The sequence below is a fragment of the Thermobia domestica genome, chromosome 18, assembly GCF_964235325.1.
Source record: "Thermobia domestica chromosome 18, izTheDome1.hap1.1, whole genome shotgun sequence".
Classification (NCBI taxonomy): domain Eukaryota; kingdom Metazoa; phylum Arthropoda; class Insecta; order Zygentoma; family Lepismatidae; genus Thermobia; species Thermobia domestica.
Genome location: NC_137471.1, coordinates 15420252 through 15441539, shown reverse-complemented (window position 1 = coordinate 15441539; position 21288 = coordinate 15420252). Strand labels below are relative to the sequence as shown.

General features: G+C 37.6%; 1 protein-coding gene across 2 annotated transcripts in view; it reads right to left on the bottom strand.

The window, feature by feature from the left end:
- Positions 1 to 14538: 14538 nt before the first annotated feature.
- Positions 14539 to 21288, bottom strand: part of LOC145675762 (luciferin 4-monooxygenase-like) — a 53707-nt gene continuing 46957 nt past the window's right edge. For both annotated transcript variants that reach the window (XM_081746418.1, XM_081746419.1), the window contains 3 exons: positions 20139 to 20264; positions 17164 to 17329; positions 14539 to 14737 (listed from right to left, as the gene is read on the bottom strand). In XM_081746418.1, coding sequence (XP_081602544.1) covers positions 14619 to 14737; positions 17164 to 17329; positions 20139 to 20264 — 411 coding nt within the window. In that variant the 3' untranslated portion in view covers positions 14539 to 14618. The remainder of the gene's footprint in view (positions 14738 to 17163; positions 17330 to 20138; positions 20265 to 21288) is intronic.

Genomic DNA, 21288 nt, shown 5'->3' with positions numbered 1-21288 from the left:
ACTTCATCTTGCTTGGAAATTCATCGTAACATCCGTGACGATTTTTTTTTCGTTAAGTTTTAACAAAACCATTTCTTTAAGATCTTTCGGATAAACGTGATGGTTGCAGCAGTTGAATAGTCTCTCGTGATCTTATTTTATTTTCCAGAGACTCAAAATGGAGCGTAGTATGAACAATACAGATCAATCTTGTTGTTTGTTAGTGATTGCTATGACTACAAATACACATAACTAGATCGTAACAATAGTTTATGAACTATTCATGTACAAACAAAATTACCACACTGAATTTGCAGTTGGAAGTAACGTAACCATGTTCGGGCATGGTGCAGATTAAGATTATATTAACCAATTCCAAAACTATAGTGCAGATCAAGATTATGTTAAACAAATGTCAGAACTACATACCTTACTTACGTACATTTAAAGCAAACAATTTTATAACTGTCAGAAATATATGAAATAAGATCTGTAACGGTAATTATGTTCCGTTACACATCCCACGCATTTCGACTTTCGTCTTACAAAAATTGTTGGCCTGAAACGATGAAGTCCAGGCACACAGTTAAATATACCAATGTTCTGACCACTATAAGTCAGCCCCTGTCGTACCGGAATCGCGTCATGTGGCTCTGGAAAGTAATGCAAAGAAAACCAAAACAGGCCTAAAGGTTCTGACAAAACAATGGACTCAAGTTTGTCGAATCTTATCTAATCACCAGACCCGCAACTAGAGGGGAGCTAGGGAGTCTGGCTCCCCGTAAACTTTTAGTGGCCCTTCCAGATCTCAATACAAAAATGCAAAAATTATTATTAATGCAAAAAAAAAAAAAAAAAAAAAAAAAAAAAACAATTTACATATTTGTAAGAGAATTTTTAATGACATGGCCCTTCCTAACTTATTCATGCCCCTTCCAAACCTCTGTGGCTGGTTTCGGGCCTGCTAATCACACAGTCAGAACTATACGATCAGATACGTAATATGGATTTTTTTTTTAAAAAAAAATAGGCAGTTATTGCCCTTCCTTCAAGAACGAAGGGCACGCAGAAACGTGTGCGCGTTAAACTTAGGCTGATAGATTCACCTCTGTGTATGATAGTGCCATGTTTAATCTTTAAGTCATGCTTGTTTTTATTTGACGTATAAACTTAGGCTGATAGATTCACCTCTGTGTGTGATAGTGCCATGTTTAATCTTTAAGTCATGCTTGTTTTAATTTGATGTATAAACTTACTTCATAGATTCACTTCTGTTTATAACTGTGCCATGTTTAATCTTTAAGCCATGCTTGTTTTAATTTGATGTATAAACTTGTATACACTTACATCAGATCTATAAATAAAGGCTGTGCAAAAACTCGTGCGAATTATACTTAGGGTAGGGACATGCCGAAGATTCTCACGATCGAGGTCGAGGTTTAAGTCGCGGTCGCACCCTCGATACTGGCACAAATCCATGTATTCAAATGAGTAAATGCATGCCGAAGATGTACGCTACATCGCGACCTAGAGGTCGACCGCGAAGGTGGATTAGTGGTCGAGATGATAAAGAACTGAGTTTGATTTTAGATCGATGTTCAGCGGAAGCATCGCTGTGGCTCGTGTTCTCATTGGCTCTGCCTGAAACGTTACACGGAATAAAGTCTTCATTTGTTTAGAATTTCGTCTGCAGAGGATTGTGTGTGCCTATGCTCGAGAAATTTTGTTGCACTATTATGCCTGATTATGAAAGACATATTAATTTAACTAGTGAGAAATGTTCCAGTAATATGGGATAAGAAACACAAACAACATCATAATAGGTACGTTTTAAATAGAGAATGGAAGAAAATAGCAACTGAAATGGGAATGTCAGATAAGTTACTTATTTGAGAATTATACTGTAGCTTAGTATTATCTAAGGCAGTGGCGGTCACAGGGAGGGGGCTTTTGGGCTCAAGTCCGTAAATTGTAGAATTTTTAAAGAAAAAAAGAAGCTACTATTAATCATATCTATGCTTAAAAACTCCACGCCCCGCCCCCAATTCCGTGATTAATAAAAAGGTTTTTCTCTAAATTCGTTATTGATATAAGGTAAGGAAATACCTATAAAGACAGGCACATATCCATAGGGAAGTAAACGTCGAATAATGGAATTGCAGTGCCGAAACTTCACTTGCTGCAATTAATACTCCCTCCACCTCGAAATCTGAAGACATACCTGATTTATTTATTTATTAAATTTTACTGGGAAACGATTTCTCGCCTGAGTGCTGAAAGAGGGCATTTTCTTCACAGAAAATTAAATAAAAGGTAAAAGTCTTTGATTTAGAATATTGATAGAGATGAACAAGAGATGAGACTCAAATATTATTACGAAACAAGAGACGAGACTTTGGTATTTCTCATATCTTGTCTTGCGTCCACCCCCATTTATAAACTGGTCCTTTTAATTTCAAAATGTGGTTTTGCAGTGATTTTTGTGCACTGATGGAACAGGGGCGTCATTTAGGGGGGCAGGGAGGGGCATTTGCCCCCCCGAGTTTGATATGTATGTAGATTTTATCAATAGAATAGTAGTAAATCAGTGAAAAACGCGAAATTTTACTTATATCAAGGGGTCTTGCCCCACCAAGCAAAATCTGAAATGACGCTCCTGTGGCGGAATAATTTCACATGCATCACAGCAATGTTTCTCCTTAAACTGAGAACTTAACAGCGAGGGTGCGACCTCTTTGCTATGTGCGCTCTTCATCCATCGCGAAATAGACATCGAGGTAACGACCGCGACTTAAACCGCGACCTCGATCGCGAGGCATCTTCGGCATGTCCCTACCCTTAGCCTTACAGATTGGCTCTGTGTATAACTTTGCCAAATGTAAATTTTAAACCGTGTTTCGATTCTAGATAACCTTGAAGTATAAATCTGTATACGCTTAGACTATATGTTGGAGTGAAAAGCGTATAAAAACGCATGAGTATCTATCTCAATTTAAATACTCGCACTTATATTGTGTATTTGATAAAGTTTTAGAGGCTAAACAAGGTCAAGAGGCACTTCTGTATCTCAAATGTGCAATATCGTGTTATTCACAAGAATTTCAGAAGAAATAATTGGTAAGTATATCCACAAAGGAAGATTAACTTCTAATAATCTGATATATATATATATATATATATATATATATATATATATATATGGTGGTGGTCCGGAAGTGGGCGTACCCCTAATTGGTCTTTTCTGACGGCTTTACGTTTTACTCACATTTGTTTTCAACATTGCTTGGCATTGTCTGGGAACATTACTATCCATGTTCATTTGTTGATCAATTACCTGAATCACGTGCGCAATTACCTGATTCAGACGTTTCCTGGCCGCTGGATTGGAAGAGGTTGTTCATCTTCACCAGCTCCCTTTGTCTAGTCTCCAAGAAATCCCGATCTGACGACACCAGACAATGCTTTCTGGAGTTTCATAAGGCAACAAGTAAGAAACACTCGATATCACACAACGCAGGAATTACGAACAGCTATGGAACACGCACTCATCTTGGCACAGAATTCAGCTATATTACGATATGGATGGTGATCATACCAATGTTTATGACTCTTAAGATTCTTAAGACTTCAAGGTAACTGTATGCAGACATTCTACCATAACTAACACTGTACTGTTGAAACTAAAGGGAGGGGGTACGCCCACTTCCGGACCACCCTGTAGATGACCAACATATGTAGCTCATATATCAATATATACAACACTGAAAATTTATTCGATTACCATAGTATTGTACGTCAGGACACTAAACATGCATATTTGCTAATAGCACAATGAAGATATATTTTCATTTATGCATTACTTATAACAAATATGTTTTACGATATATTTAAATCAGTATTTTCTGTAGGTAGATATACTTCGTACACAGTGTTTTTGGTGCATTTGGTCCTTGGTTCGATTCCCGATTGGTAAAATCTAAACATTTTATATTGTATACAGCTGACTCCCTTCTGTAACACAATAAGTGACTAACGTTTAGTGTCTGTTTCAGCGGCTCGGATGTGGTTCGGATTCCACGTTCATCAGTAGATCCACGTCTTATATAGCCTCGCTGCTGAACGGGACGTTAAACTCAAAATCAACTCAATCAAATATACGGAATCCTCTTGCTTACTACAGAAATCAGTATGGAACATACGTTATCCGTATGCTACATAGGTACTCCTCATAGATGTTACATCATCCCGTTGCAGGATGTATGACATCTAACAGTTTTCCGTATATCATATACATACACCGTGTATACGTATGTTACCTTCGTCGGCTATATGTTATATACGTACATTTGTATGTGAGATCCTGACCGCCTACATTGTTTCATACAGAAAGTACGTATAGATGGAACACTTATATAGAAAGTATTATAAAACATGCGTTTTCAGTTATACGTCTGCTGTACGTTAAGTCCAAAAAAACTACAGGAATTACGCATGTAACCTATCTTTTTAAGCACGCCACCTACAATTTTTTTCTCAGTGTAGTGTCGCCAAACTCAAACCATCATTTAACTCAGTATGACGTGCTTATTCCGTAGATGGCGTAGAAAATATGAAAATTCGACTTAGGGGCCGTTCAAAAATTTCGTAGCCCCTGATTCAAGATCCAATATATTTCAATCAAACATTTTTTTGTACACCTTATATCTGGAGAACTACATGCAGTGTAGCCTAACACAAACTATGACTTAATTCAGAATGATGTCCTTATTCCGTAAAAAAAAAATAAAATAAAATAAAAATAAAAATAAAAATAAAAAAAACGAAAACTCGATTTAGGCGCCGCTCAAAACTTTTGTGGCCCTTGATTCAAAAACTAATTCTTGGGGAACATCGCAATCTTTTGATCCATTTTTTTAAAACCATCCCCAAAATTCTTGTTTACCTGTGTTAAAAGAAGTGCCAACGACATTTGTTTTATTTGTTAGTTTTTTGTCTTTACTTTCAAAATTTTTCCTTCGCTCGTTTTTTTTTTAACAAATACACCCACCCGCCAACAAAGGGTGTGAATTATACTACTTTCAACAGGCGCACACACGAATTATTCCTATTGTATTCATAGTCGACGACTTTTGGGGGGGCAGGACACTTTTGGCCCCCGCAATATTTAAAGGTGGGGTTCTCGCCACCTCAATATAATCCGGTCGAGGAAGAGTTAACAATTTCTGTCGTAAAAATTCATCGTGCCTTTAATTCAACATTAGGAACAGCCTTATTCGATAGAAAAAGCCGTTTTCAAAACGGTGTTTAATAGAGCACTAAAGTTTCAATCAACACTCTGGCAGCACTGATATGACAAGTGAAGATCAATGCAGCGAGAATTTTGCAGTGGAGTAGCGGATCGAGATCTGGGGGGAGGACAGACTTCATCAAGCAGTTAATAGAAAAGGGCTGAATGTGATGATATATTTCAGTAGCGTCATTTCAGATTTGGTTTGGGGGGGGGAAATGAAATGAAATCTTTGAGTTTTACGTCCCACGGTTATGCCGGTTAGGCTAAAGGAGACGGTGATTATGAGAAATGAATGAAATGGTGGAATGAAGAAAGTGGGAGGAAATGGGAGAACCCCGAGAAAACCCACGGGCACGGTGTTTGTCCACCACAAAGTCCACACGGCGCGAGCTGGGATCGAACCAGGGACCCCAAGCACCGGAGGTGAACGCTCTACCACTGAGCCACCGCGCCCCCCATTGGTTGGTTGGTTTGGGGGGGGGGCAAGACCCCTTGATATAAGTAAAATTTCGAGTTTTTCACTGATTTACTACTATTCTATTGATAAAATCTATATAACTCTCAAACTTAGGGGGGACAGTTGCACCTCCCTGCACCCCCTAAATGACGCCCCTGATATATTTATTCATTTTTTGGACTCCCCAATATTTTCTTCAAGTCGGCGCCTATGATTGTCTTGGTATATTTGTGAAGGACAAAAAAAAAAAAAAAAAAAGGATTTTATATTGGTCAATCAATCAACCAATGCGAGAATTTCCCTGGATTTTAAAGATTTTTTTCTGGAAGTTACCTTTTCCCCTTTGTACTAGATTTACATATGAAATTTCCCTGGATTAGGGAAATTTCCCTTAAACTATGTACACTGATACGAATGAAATATCCGTGGACTTATAATTTTGAATCTTGAAAATTTGAATATATAGTTTCAGTTAATAATATTGTAATTACATAACAATTTATCCTACAACAATGATTTTGGATTTTGAAAATTTAAACATCTAGTTTCAATTAATATTAATTTTACAATACTGAATAACAAAAAATAACATAGCTACTGCACGTGCACATCGTTTCTAACGAAGTAGGTCCTGTATGAGTTTTCTCTCGCCCGAACGCTTTAGAAGACATCGATTAGAAGTTAACTGTTATCGATTATTTCTGATGAAAAGCGAGATTTAATTCAATATGGACAAGTCATTAGTTGTTGTATTCGTTGCCTTTGCCTTAATTTTACAGTTACGTAAACCCTTAAGTGAAGCACTTCGTTGCTATGTATGCAAATACGAATACGAAAAAACACTTGATGACAGCTGCCTATCGATTGTGGCCTACAATCCTTTCGACAATGCTGTCAACAGGTCTGCCAACAGTTCTGTCAACAGTTTTGCCAACGTTTCTGTCAACAATTTTGCCAACAATTCTGAATTTTTGCTTAAATTTTGTGTAGAAAGTATACAGTATTGCAGAGTGACTGTCCTTTACACAATATCGGAAGAAGAGGATGTACCATATATTTACTACATTGCTCGTTATTGCGGAGAACAGTCTGCAAAAATTGCTAATGAAGTGAAGTCCGTTAAGGAGAAACTGCTTCTGAATAATATTAAGATTCACAAGGGAGGAACTTGCCCATCGTGTGCAGACGATGCCTGTAATGATATGGACGATTGCGAAGAGTTAACCACACCCATCATTCCCCTTCCTCAAACGACACCAACTGAGACGTCTTCCGATGTTCGTCTTTACACGAGCCTTTCCTTGTTAGTGCTGTGTGGAATTGTCGCATGGTTGCTCGATTTTTCACCAAGATGAGCAACCAAATTCATCTACGTTAATGCATATGGACTTACTGATTTCTGTCTCTCTGTTCTACTTTCAGCCAAGACTTTGAGACGATAACATTTCCCAGTTGTCTAGAACTTAGTTACTATTATTTTTTATGCGTAGAAATACGATATTATCGTTAAATGAGAAATTACTATGAAAAAATATAGAGAAAAGCAAAAATAGCTATGATTTCAAAATCAATGTAGATGTCATCTCTTACATGTATCGGGATTTGACGTTTTGTACGGTTTTCGACAAAATAAAAAAAACGCATTACATAACAACTTTTCATGTTTTCACAAATAGAAGGTTCACTCTGATAGTTTTTGGAAATAGATAGTTGTTGGAGAAAAGTTTGTATGACTGATTTCTTGTGTTATTAAAAAGCAAGTGTAAAAGGTAGAAAGGAAAATGCCATCAGCATTATTTGAAACTCTCTCTTTGTTTCCAGATCTGCAGTTGGCTGCCGAATTGGGGAAGACCCTCCTGGAAAGGAATAAGGAATTGGAAACGAGTCTTAAGCAACAACAGAATGTTATTGAAGATCAGACTCAAGAAATTGAGGTAAGTAGCAAATTTATTAATTTTCGTATATTAAATTTGTATTTAAGTGTTGGAGGATAGACAACAGATGTGCATGTCCACCCTATAAATATTCAAAGAATAAACTTATAAATTTCAGAAGTTTTCGGTATCTTAAGAGGAATGATTCCTCGGTAATGTGTATTGTATGGGGATGAACACACTGTATCGTATTTATCATTTATCCTTTGTTACATCCAGTGTTACATATTCCTTATTTCCGCTCAAATATATACCAATATGAAAAAGAACATGCGCACGCGTGTGTGTATATCTTCAGCTCTTTGCACAGAAAGGAGTCACTATGGTCACAAAATTTTGTATCAAAATAGACCTATATTAGATCTAATCGCATACGAAGCAGTTTTTTTTTCGATTTTTGACTCTGGGTGGGGAGAGTTCTCAAGTTTTGGAGGTTTAAAAAATACAGTATCCCAGGAGTCCCTAAAGTTAGACAACTCAGACTACTCCACAGTTACAGGTTGTATACTATTCACGGTCACGAAAATATATTTGCATAGGTCAGTGCGAAGCTGGTTTTATATCCAGGATTCTGTGACGCCAGATCAGGGAAGTGGCTGGCACCTGGGTTTAAAAAAAAAAATACAAATCCCTGGTCAGGGGCGCCCGAAGAATTTTCTAGGGGAGACATCTTCATGGTTGCTATAGTACTTCTGGTATTTAATATACATCATTTGCCATATTACATACACATTTTCGTGAGCCAAGGGGGATGCACCTTCGGGCACCCATGCCCCTGGCCGATTATGTTGTATATTTATCAATTGATTAGTTGACCTAGGTGCGAGAGGCTCACAAAGTTTCGCATTTCTCCAAATTTGTTGAACTTTAACCTTGAATTTTCAATCCATTTAGCTAATTTTGTGCATTCTTCCCTATATTCACATTTCGAACCCTTCTAATGGTTTCATGTGCTCTTTGTAGATTTCTGCTTCATACAGTTCTATATATCACAGAAATGTCTATCTGAATTCATCATTCAGCAACCCCTAATGATTTTTTTAAAAATCTATTTTTATTTGCTATTCCCTTTTAATGTTCCGTTCATATATCCCTATGTTCACCACACCAACCACTTGGGCTCAACACTAGTTGCATGAAAATTTAAAAAAAAAAATTACATTGTATAGATTCTTACACCATCTCCAGATATTTTTCATCATATTGTATGTAAAGTTCCATAATCTGAAACCATTTTTGAAGTGTCGAACGCCATATTTCTTTCGAGATGGTTGTCAGGTGCTCTTCATAAGCAGCCTCAGTACTTTTCGGAGATTCAAATCGATGGCCATGAATTTTCTCTTTACTGTGGAGAAAAGAAACAAGTCTCATGGGGCTAAATCAGGACTCTAAGAAGATAGGACAAAGTTTTTACTCTTAACTCAATCAGAAACGTTATTATTTGTGCTGTGTGTAGATGCATTGGCTATAAGAGTAGGCCGCGCAGATCTCACCTTGGAAGTTTCATTCTCACTGCTTCCAACAATTTGAGGACATTTCGTGAACCACCAATTTGCCGTCACTACTGTTTGTCCAGCAAAATTCTCGCGATAGAATCACTGGGTAAGAAGAAAGAGCAAATTATTTTCTTCACAACACTTCGAGATTTCTTCACTTTTGAAAGCGGGTCCGCACCTGGAAAGATGATCGACGCTTCGTTTCTGGATTGTACTGATATGCCCAACTTTCGTCAACTGTGATTATATTAATTTTTCTTTACCTCTCTCCGTCAAATCTATCCAAAATTTTATTCCACCAATTTACTTGGGCTCTTTTCTATTATAGGTGAGTTAGTGCGAGATCCAAAGATTGCTGAGTTCCTGACATTAAGTTTTCCATGCAAGATTTCTCTAACTGTTGCCGATTCAATCTTGAGAGTTTACTAGATTCGGGGATATGTGCATCTAGGATCTTCTCTTAACAAATGTTCCACTTTCAGTACATTAACGTCTACAATTGCTGTTATGGGCCGACCAGAATGATCTTTATCTTCGAGAGAGTCCCTTTCCCTCCTGAACTCAGCCAACCAGCCATAGACAGTGGCTTGCGAAGGACAACTATCCGCAAATGAATGCCTCAATCTTTCATGCGATTCTTTCTTTTCTAACCCTACTTTATAATCATAGAAAACCTACATGAAAATGTTTTCTTTTCACATCCATTGTTATTGAACGCACAACGATAATCCCTTGTACTACACAGAGCGTCCTGACTCAGTCGTTTGTTGGATCTATTTCAAATTTAATGTACATTTTAACTGATACCACTCAAGCAATGGTCAAGGCTTCACCGTACTGCGATAACTCATTGTAGTCCATTCTCAAAATTTTCGGAGTGTCCCCGGTAGTAACATTTGACAATTGAATTTAAGAAAATAAGAGCTGAGTTCGTATGGTACAGACACGTTATTCTAACGCTCCCAAATGAATACCGAACAAACTTCAAAAACTGGTTCCCCTAGTGGAGCTCCAGCATCTGAAACTTCAGATAAACTTCGGACTGACACTACGTCTGATGAACGCCCATTTAAGATAACTAAGCATACTTTTAAACCAAAGATAGAAACCGTCAAGTCAGAACCAACAAAGGATAGTTAGGATATTTTAATGCCATTGCTCTTCCTGAAACTCCCCAAGAAATTCCTGACGGTCATATGGATATTTCTATTGAAGACGAGCATGATGAAACGACTTGTACGCACGCCGACTGTTGTGTCCATCGACTCAGCGACTGTGTGATGACTTAGCGCAAAGTCAAATCTCTTATTCTTTATACATACGCGAAAGGCTAAGCATATCAGCTTACTCGTGGCGCCATCCAAGTTTGCAAGGAACTACCAAATTGTGCAGTATATTCTGAATGCGTCAAATTAAAATGTCATTCCAACTATGATTACAATATCCTGATTAAATACTGTAAATCTTTCAAATTTCAATATGGATTAGAAATGACCAAAGATGAGCCTCTGATCAAAGTGATCATTCGTAAGCTACTTGTCGAAGCCCAAGTGAAAGATATACAAAAAGATCTGAAAATTCGGGGTTACACTGTGATATCAGTTCAACTACTAAAGGAGCGTGGTGGGAAGTCCTTCCGCCTCTTTTTAGTTACTCTTAAGAAGACACCAGACGCTAAACACACTTATAAGCTCGATTTTCTAGAATTCTGTCGCATTACAGTGGAACTATATAGAACGAAGCCGTTTGTTCAGTGTTACATCCAATCTTACTGTTGGTCTACTCCTCGATGTTTAAAATGTGCTGAACCTCATGTCACTTGCGAATGTACTCGACAATCATCAGACACTCCTGCCAAATGTCCAAATTGTGGAGGAGACCATCCAGGAAACAACAAAGGCTGTCCGGTCATCCATAAACTTATGTCAAGACGCACATCTAAGCAGAAAATACAGACCGATACTGATTTTCCAGCCTTATCAACTGATTCATCTTCACCAGTGCTACTCGTGTTGATTCAGATTCCTCATGCAGATACTTATGCAAAGAAGACTAACTCATATCCTAAGCTGCCGACACTCATAATCAATCACGAAGACACTCCGCAAGATTCCAACACGAGTTTACAAGATATTCTGATCATTTTTAGAGATCTTCAGCTTCCAAACTTTATCCAAGCGATCCCACGCAGACTTCATCGTCTTAAAAAAAAGCAGCTCATATTCTTACCAAATTATCAATTCTTTGTGAAATCGTTGAAGAAATTACACCACCTACGCCTTAATTTCACAAATGCCACATTCAGGACCATACCCTTCTTAGGGCCACTTACAGTTGGTCCTTATTGGCCACTTCAAGAGCTAATTCCGTCACCTTATTTCAAACCAGCACCAATTATGTTCCTGTAGCAACGGAGTATCTTCATTCATCATAGACTGTCTACTTTACTTCAATTATTTCACAGGGGATTCGACAGTTGCGTCTCTTTCTTTTCGCTCAATTGCCTTTCCCTTCACATCCTTCATCATTCACATAAGAGGCAAGGGCTCACATAATGAACCCGGTACTCCAAACATCAACCTTCAAGACAAGCCAAGGCCCAAGGTATTAACATTTGACGTAGGTACACTTTTTCATTCTCTTCGTTTTGAGGAAAGATATAAAAACCAAGGATGTTATAAAATAGAGGATCTGCCAATACAACAAAATCGTGAAGCCATACGTCACAGCTTCGCCACACCTACTATGCCCACTCCGCGCCACTAAGATCACAATGTTTCGAGGCAACAATCATGGCGGAAACGAGACTAGCCAATCAGACGTGCCGGCTCAGACGATGCTCGATTGTTTTTCGGCTTCATTGAGTTCATATGATGAAGATACGTATGGGCAGATCCTCTATTTTATAACATCCTTGATAAAAACAATGAAAAAAGAGGAAATTTGTAAAAAATAAAATATATGGTTATTGGTTTTATCTAAAAGGGTGTTTTTTTTTAATCGCAAAGCTGTTTGGACTCCGTACTAATAAGGCTCCCTATGTTAAGAGAAAAAAATAATATACTTCCCAGTTCAAAGTCCCTTATAGCCTCACCACACCAACAAATCAGCGTAGTTGGGAAACCAATAAGAAGTATTCTAAATTCCCCCTCACAACAATATGCACGTTTCACTGGGAATTTTTGTGTGCCCTTGCATTCCGTTCGATCAGCCTGCTGAGCTTAAGACATTGATAGGTTTTTTTAAATATAGGATAGAACAGTTGTATTCTCCACTGCTCCACGTATACTACTGACAGGATTGGCAATCCCATTATTAGAAAAATATAAAAATGTACACTTCTCCAAAACATAATTGCGCGCCTGAATTATTCTAAGTCCCTTAAAATAGTTGGTTTGGCAACAACGCATTCGAACTAATAGGTCGAGAAGTCCCAGGAAAAATAGCGGGAGTTCCGAAAACAACTTAAACTCGTTACTTGAAATACTCATACTTCAACTTACACCTAGACTCAGTCTATGATGAATTCAAGCGATATTTTCCTGATATGTGTGTAGAAGAATGACAGTGACAATTAGCAAGAACACTTTTCACCATTGGTGTATATTTACTTCCACATGAAATGCAAGAGGAAGTAATTGAATTGAAGTGAATTCAGGTCCCAAATAACCATTTCAGTCAACTCTTTGGAAGAATTTTGGGTTTCTTTACTGCGTGCTTAACCAAAAGTAGCAAAAAATCCTTAAAAGTTAGAGTTCTCGATAACTTACTTTTTCAAATCAGGATTTTCGACGTTGACCACAATAAAAATCAAAGCATCACAACCATTTGGAAGAGAAAAGTGATCTCAAGTGTGCTTTGTCCAAATTATCATCGAATATCAAGAAATGTTTAAAGGAAAAGTTTTGTCAACTATCAGCCCCCGCCAAGTGGACTTCGTGGTGGATAAACACCGTGTGCGTGGGTTTTCTCGGGATTCTCCCGTTTCCTTCCACTTTCTTCATTCCACCATTTCATTCATCACTCATCATTACCGTCTCCTTTAGCCTAACCGGCATAACCGTGGGACGTAAAACTCAAAGATTTCATTTTCATTTCATTGTCAACCATCACACCGAGTTTTTCCTTTGCCCTTATTTGACAAGTGTTTGAACTTCCTCTTACACACAGAAATAGCAATTTGTACTCATTTTCGATAATTTTGTAAATAGAAAATAATTGAGTAATTATTTAGCTTTTTTTAAACAAAGTAGAAATATTGAATCGGAATAGGAGATACAAGATTTCAAATATGTAGCGTTTGGAAATTTCCTAAAGCTAAATGTTTTATTCATAATATCACATTTTATTTCTGTCATAGCTTGCGGCAACCAGGTTGGAAACCACTGCTCTAGATGAAGTGGCCCTGCACTCGCTGTTTGAAACTGACATTACTGAATACTTAAATCACTCACCCTATTATTTATTTTGCTTATATGAGTTTGTACATTATTTATTTTCAGAATGGTACCGATCTGGTGATAGAACCAAACCTCCCATTCTTAAAGTGCAAATAATCTTCAAAAAGTAAAATTTATTTAAATATTGAAACTATAATCAACAATATCTTGTCGATCGCCAGTTTAGGCTGAGCCCTTGGGATGCAGAATAGAAAAAAAAATGAACTGAAATGACGGCGAAACCAATAATTAAGTATCATTGTGGTAATTATATATATAAAGAAAAAGATTTAAATGTTGAGGTTGAATGATCTAGTAGGCTCACTTGTTTTGTTTTGAAGATGTTACAGTTCATTGCTGGAACAAGAAGAGAAAGCTTCACAGAACCAATCAGGAAACAAGATAAAGTAAGTCAGTTCAAGAGAAGCTTCAACTGTTACATCTTAAATAGCTTGCAGTTTGAGGGCCCAAAATGCCCTCCTGCACTGGGGGCCCCGAAGAGATTTGTTACGGCACTGCTTTTGCCCTCCCTGTACATTGGACAAAACCCAGTGGGTATTTCTGACCGTAAACTAAAAGATTGTATTTTAATTTTGCTTGTCTAGCCGCTAACGGGAATAACGGTGACACACATGAGGCATTCGGTCCACAAGGAATTCAAGTCCAATTTTGGTAGTTTTGGACGTATTTCAGGTCTAAGATCTCTACTTGAAGCTACTTTGAATACTTAAAAGAGTCGTATTCAAATATAAATAACTCTTATAATGTGAAGGAAAAATTAACTTTTCCTTATATTGAAGTGTGTAGCACAAACCTAGTGTCTCTCTTTCTCACAACGCTGGTAATTGTACTTTGAATCCCTTGTGCTGCGAATGCCCCGTATGCTTTTTTATGTACTTACTACTGTACTTTGTAAACATAGGATGTAGAAAAGATTCAGATGTAACAGAAAACACTTTATTGCTTGGAACACGTTATTTTATATTTCTACTTATATAAAAAACACATAAGAAATTATGAACTCTATTTTTGCTGGGCCCATTCCTTCAGAACAGCTCTTGCGATTTTCCCAGTTGGAGAAAGAGGAAGTTGGTCCACAAAATATACTCCACCTCGCAGATGTTTATGGGACGGTGTTCTCTCTGTGAAAGGAAAATATATAACACCTATTAAAACAATATCTGCTTCAATCAATTTTCTTATTTTGAATTATGATGTTACGTCAAATTTATATCCAACAAAACGTGGATTTAGATCTTGCCTTCCAGTGGTCATGTGATATGTTTTTCTTATCGTATGAATGGATAGAGGTTAGCATCACTGATAAAGAATTGTTGTTCGTTCTAACCATAGGTGGAGCTATGGGGGGCATAGGGGGCATTGCCCCCCAACTTTTTGACAAAAAGTAAAAATACCGTCTATAAGATCCTTCAATTCTCATTTATAGATTAAGTTCGGGTATTATGGAATAGTCGGATAATATGGAATACCTCATTATCTCACCTGTGATGTGTTGCTTCCAAGCGGAGAGGAAAGAAACTACTACCTTACGTTCCCATGATACTCTACCTAGGTATAGTCAGTCTCCTTGTGATTGTGACATTCGTTGTGTTGGTAGATATGAAAATCTGATTTCTTATTCCTGAAAACTTTTACAGGTAAGTGTTTTACAACCTGTATTTTCCTATTGAAATGTAATAGAACAACAATTCTTTGTTTACTATGACGTTGGATATACAGAGTGGTAGTTTGATAAGCGCCATTATCCTATACGCCTTCGAATGCGTTTAACAGCTCTTTGGTTTCCAAGTTGGCATGGAGGGCAATATGGAATACCCGCAAGAAAAGCATGGTATTCCGTATTCCGTATGGTATTCCGATTACAAAATATCTATTGGTATTGGGCAAGTAAATATACATATATGATTACAACAATGCAAAGTGTATTTTTTATCACAGCAAATTTTTTGATGATACAAGAGGTGAGCTTGGGTCCAGCGTTCATCATGTTTAATGTGAGCACACAATGACTGTGCCGATCCTGAAGCATAGTTTTATATTTATGCCTTTTGCAAGTAATAACATTCAGTTATGGCTTGGCATTCAGAATTTTCATATATTGTCACTGTGTTCTTTGTATGTTCAACAGAACACTCATTTCTTTTCTATATACCAGTAGCATTTGTATTCCATATTACCCGACTATTTCATATTACCCTCCAAAGTGGTTTCTTTTCAAGTTTTGCCCACCCCTGTACCGAAACTTCTTTATCAAGATACGCATAAATAAAGCCAAATATGTAAGGCGTACATTTGTTTTCCTTTTTGTTTCAATGTGCAATTCTTAACTGAGTTACAAGCGAAACAAAAATTTTATTCCATAATACCCGAACTTCCTTTATATATCGTGCCCCCGTCCCAGCAGAAAAAAGGTCTGCCTCACCCAGGAAACAATTTCTAACTCCGCCCATGGTTCTAACCCCTCTTTAGCCTGCTTAGGAAATGAGCTAACAATATTGTATATAGATAACGAAGTTAAATTTATACGGACAGAAACACAGTTTTATAAAAACAAATCTGAAACTTGCTTGTTCAATTTTGGAACTTCATACATCAATAAGAATTGATTTAAACTAACTAAACTTATCCTAACATGTGATAAAAGTTCAGTGGATAACATTTTGAAACAGGGATATCAATTCCTTTATTTGCCAATATGAAATGCAGAGATCTTGTTACGAGGTGTCTAGAGTAAAGATATTATCAATGTGGTATGAACTAGATAACTTGCATGTAGAATGGCGTTCGGCGTCGAAAGTGAAGAATTGAAAACTGTGTACTATTTTCGATTGTACAAGCTTTGCTTTTAACAGTCTTAAATCTGCCTCGAACCATTCACTTTGCAAAACAAAACGTTTATTGTAAAGATATTAACGTGTAAAGATATTGTAAAGATATTATCCATGTGTAAGGATATTATTGTAATGATATTAACGTGTAAAGATATTGTAAAGTATTGTAAAGATATTATCCATGTGTAAAGATATTATTGTAAAGATACCGTATTAACGTGTAAAGATATTGTAAAGATATTGTAAAGATATTATCAATGTGTAAAGATATTAACGTGTAAAGATATTGTAAAGATATTATCCAGGTGTAAAGATATTATTGTAAAGATATTAACGTGTAAAGATATTGTAAAGTATTGTAAAGATATTATCAATGTGATATGAACTAGATAACTTGCATGTAGAATTGCGTTGACTGTCGGCGTTGAGTCAGTTGGCGTCAGTTGGCGTCAGTTGGCGTTGAGTTTCGCCAACTGTCCACTTTGGCTTCATCAAGGCTTCGCCAAAGATAATGTCTCATGAAGACAAGTTCTAACACGTTACACGTTAATATTTTTACAAATAAACGTACTGTATTTCTCAGTGAGTGGCTTGAATCAGATTAAAAATTTTGTTTTGGTACTTCTGCTATTTTTTTCAATATAACCAAATGCAATTACATTTTGTTTGCTTGAAAGGAATGATGATATTATTATTGTTATGAAATGACGAATTACCTTCAACATATTTCTGGAGTTCTTCTTGTGTAACTTCATATCCTGACTTTTTAACAACATAAGCTCGTGGTAGTGACGTATATTGTGGATCTGGAACTCCAACCACTCCAGCTACCATCACAGCGGGATGCGTCTGTAGTATACCTTCCAGTTCACTTGGAGAAATCTAAAAGACAACGTTACAATGTCAGCGGGTGCATTTTGGACCTGTGCAAGTCAGATTTTTAATGATAATCTTGAAAGATGAAATGTTTTGAGCATTTTAAAAAAATAATAATAACGGACGAAGGACTAGCATTCTTCGCAGTACTTATACGCCACGTAATCAAGTGCAGATAATTGCGAGGCTTGTGATGAAAGTAAAGATACAAACGAAGAATAAGATATACAAGAAGCTGCTACAGAGATTATTTCTGCACAGCACAAATATTTGTTCAAACACAGAACAAGATTTTGTATTCCAGAATTCTAAAAATCCTGCGTCTGCATCTGAAACCACGTTATGACTTCATCCTTAACCCTGTCTTCGTCATATCCTAATCTAATCACAACTTCATGGATAGCGTTTCCTGAAACATCACACACAATTTTCTAATTGTCACCCGCCTGTTCACACCGATTCCTGCTTCAATGTGACTGTCATGGATCACGGCATGCTATGCTCCTCTCTTCATCCTGAATATCACACTGACTTGCTGTAAAGGTACAGAACCAGTTCCGCATATTTTGTTAATTCATTGCGTTCCCGTACACAGGTTATTTGTCGATAGATGCCCGATGGACGCATTCTTTGTACCTGCCGAAGCTGATTTTGTGAAAACCTCAACTTGTTACAAAAATAGACACGAATTCGAATGAAATAGTCTTTTATCCGGATTCAGATGAAAGAGTTATCTTCATCAAGATACTGAGATAGTTTTGTATACATATGATTTATATATGTACGTGTGGATCTTTAACAATATTTTACATAATCATGAAAATGTTTTGGCTTTAATACGTTCATTGCTGCCACGGATAAATGAATTTGAAACGTCTTTCATAATTTAATGTAATATACAAGTTGGTCCATAAGTCTTAGTAAAGTGGATTATTTTGTAAACAAACATGATTAAAGCAAATCTGACTAGCGGAGGGCGGACTTGGGTAAAGGAGCTACCGATTGATGCATACATGGTGAATGGCGGCCATCTTGATTGCCGCCATATTGGATCCAGGTTACTTTTTTCAAATGGGAAGGTAGGCATGTAACACATCAGTTAACACTTTTTTTGCAGTTCTGCAAGCAGAAATGCGTTATAATGTCTCGTTTCAAAGTTATGACGCCCCAAAGTCTCACCTACAGGATGTGCTCCACATGTTGCCCGTCCATTGGATCACACAACCGGAGTCTCTTAATCCAGTCCTAATGAACCCATAACAACACAGCGGGGGTGATATTATCACAGGCGTCCTGAATTCGTCCCTGTAGGTGTGCAACATCCCGAATCTTCTCCTGATACACCAGGTGTTTTAAGTGTCCCCATAAAAAAATCCAAGGGAGTGAAGTCCGGCGACCGAGCTGGCCATTCCATAGGGCCTCGGCGACCGATCCAACGTCCAGGAAAATGCAGATCCAAGCATTCTTGCACAGGAAGCGCATAGTACTGTGGGGCACCATCTTGCTGAAAATATCGCGGAAAGGTGGCATCAGAGCGGAGAAGAAACGGACACACCAACTCCTGTGACATGTCCAGATATCGGACCCATTTAGGGTACCAGGAATTAATAAGGGTCCTATGATCGACGTGTTCCATGTGTCACACCACACCATGATATTAGCAGGGGTAACCCTCTTGCAGGGGTTGATCGCATGTAGGTTTGCATCCGACCAATATCGCATGTTCTGGCGATTCACTTCCCCATCCAAATAAAAGTTTGCCTCGTCTGTGAAGCGAACGCTGGTTGGGAAATGCGGATCTAAGTCATATTGTAACAAAGCCCAATTGGCGAATTCCATGCGCCGGTCGTGATCATCCTCTGAAAGGTTGTGGACAAGTTGCAGCTTGAAGAGATGTCACTTGTTCGTATGGAGAATTCTCATTACGGAAGCACGTGGATGTCTCCTCATCTGTTACGGTTAGTGGGGGACCTGACTGTGGTCTGTTGGCAATATTACCATTACACTGAATGAGGTACCTAACGATGTTGTGGCTTATTGCAGGTCTTTCGGGCTGGCGCGCGTTGAAGTCCTGGATAATCACACGACTGCTTCTTTCCAAAGACATTAGGATGATCTTAATTCTTTCTTGCTTCGTCAGTGCTATGTCGCTCTCCTTGCAAGGAAACAAAACCGTCAACTTTGGGGCGTCATAACTTTGGAACGGAATATGATAACACATTTCTGCTTGTGGGACTGCATTCCCCTGCGAAAACAGTGTTAATTGATGTGTCACATGTCTACCTTCCCATTTGAAAAAAAAATAACCTGGATCCAATATGACCGCCATTCACCACGCATGTATCAATCGGTAACTCCTTTACCCAAGTCCGCCCTCCGCTAGCCAGATTTGTTTTAGTCATGTTTGTTTACAAAATAATCCACTGTACTAAGACTTATGGACCCCCTGTATATACTTGATTTCTGTTTTACAAAACAAATTAGTTCCCATATTTTCACTTTGTAAATTTTCATTCATGATTCATGTTGATGAGTCTTTTAAGTCTTCAATATATATATTGCATACAAGAATAGTGATTAGCCGGTAAAGCACATGTCTTTAAACATAAAAAATTGCTATGATCCACAGGAGAAACTAACAGTTTGATTGTTCGGTCATAAAGCAGTCAACATTTCAATATTTAAAAAAAACATATTTATCTTAAACAATCTTACTCATAATATTGTTTGCACTTATCAGAACACTGTATGACAACTAAATACACTGTATATGTTAAATATTCAGTCTTTTCGATATGTATAATTAACCACTTACATGATGTCCATAGAACTTGAAGGTCTCCTTTACTCTGTCTACAACATACAAGTGGCCATTTGCATCAAAATATCCAATGTCTCCTGTCAGGAGCCACCCGTCAGCATCAAACATCTCCGCTGTTTCCTGAAACAGGAATCAAAACAAACAAAGTGAGTATCAAACGTAAATGCAACGTTTCTACGATCAAGTTAATTTGTTCAACTCTGAATAATCGATCTATAGTATCGCATATTAGACCTTAAACTATATGGTAGTTGTGCGTTATAGATAAGTCGAATGATATGAATACTCCTGTCGTTGGTATTCCTGTTGATAAATTCAATTTCAGTCGAAACACAATTTCCAATACTCTAATGAATATAAGACTTAACATATGTTTATCCTAACTAAACATATAGGGCCTTATGCAGAGTTTTTCTGACGCGTGATTAGTACCATACTAAAGAGTTCGACTAACATTTGTTTCCTGCAGTAGTCAGCTATTTAGTATGATGCTAATTGTATGTCAAAACGACTCTGCATAAGGCGAATAGGCCCTATCAGGCCCGTATCCATGCGGGGTCTAGGGAGAGCCGGCCCCCCTAAATTTTTGTTGGCTTCCTAAAATTTTCACGGTAGGCTTGCAAATGAAGTATAATATGGTGGTGAACTAGAATATGGTTGGATCGGGCCCCCCTAACTTCAGCCGAACCCCCTACATTTTTGGGCTGGATATCGACCTGGGCCCTATAATGATTTATAATTTAGTTATACTTATTATCAGTTTGAATAAAGCTTCGTGCTGGCGGCGGAGGGAGGGGGCTCATCGATATATAGCATGTTTCAAAATGATTTGAACGATTATAAATCGTTTCAAGAGTGTTAAAACTCTATCGACCATTTAAATCGCATTGAGATATTGTTGACCACATCCTCCACTTTATTTAGACACAGTCGTATTGGTTCGAAATTCTTCCGCTAAGTGCTAGGTCAGTGGTTCTTAACCTAATTTCTGTCACGACCCCATTTTATCACATCCTCTTGCCAACGATCCCTTTATAATTTCTGGTTTGTAATAAGCTTGTGTGGGATTTTTAATATACTTCTAGCGGAGATCTTACAATATCCATCTATTTCTATAATAGTAGAATCCATTTCTTGTGTATAG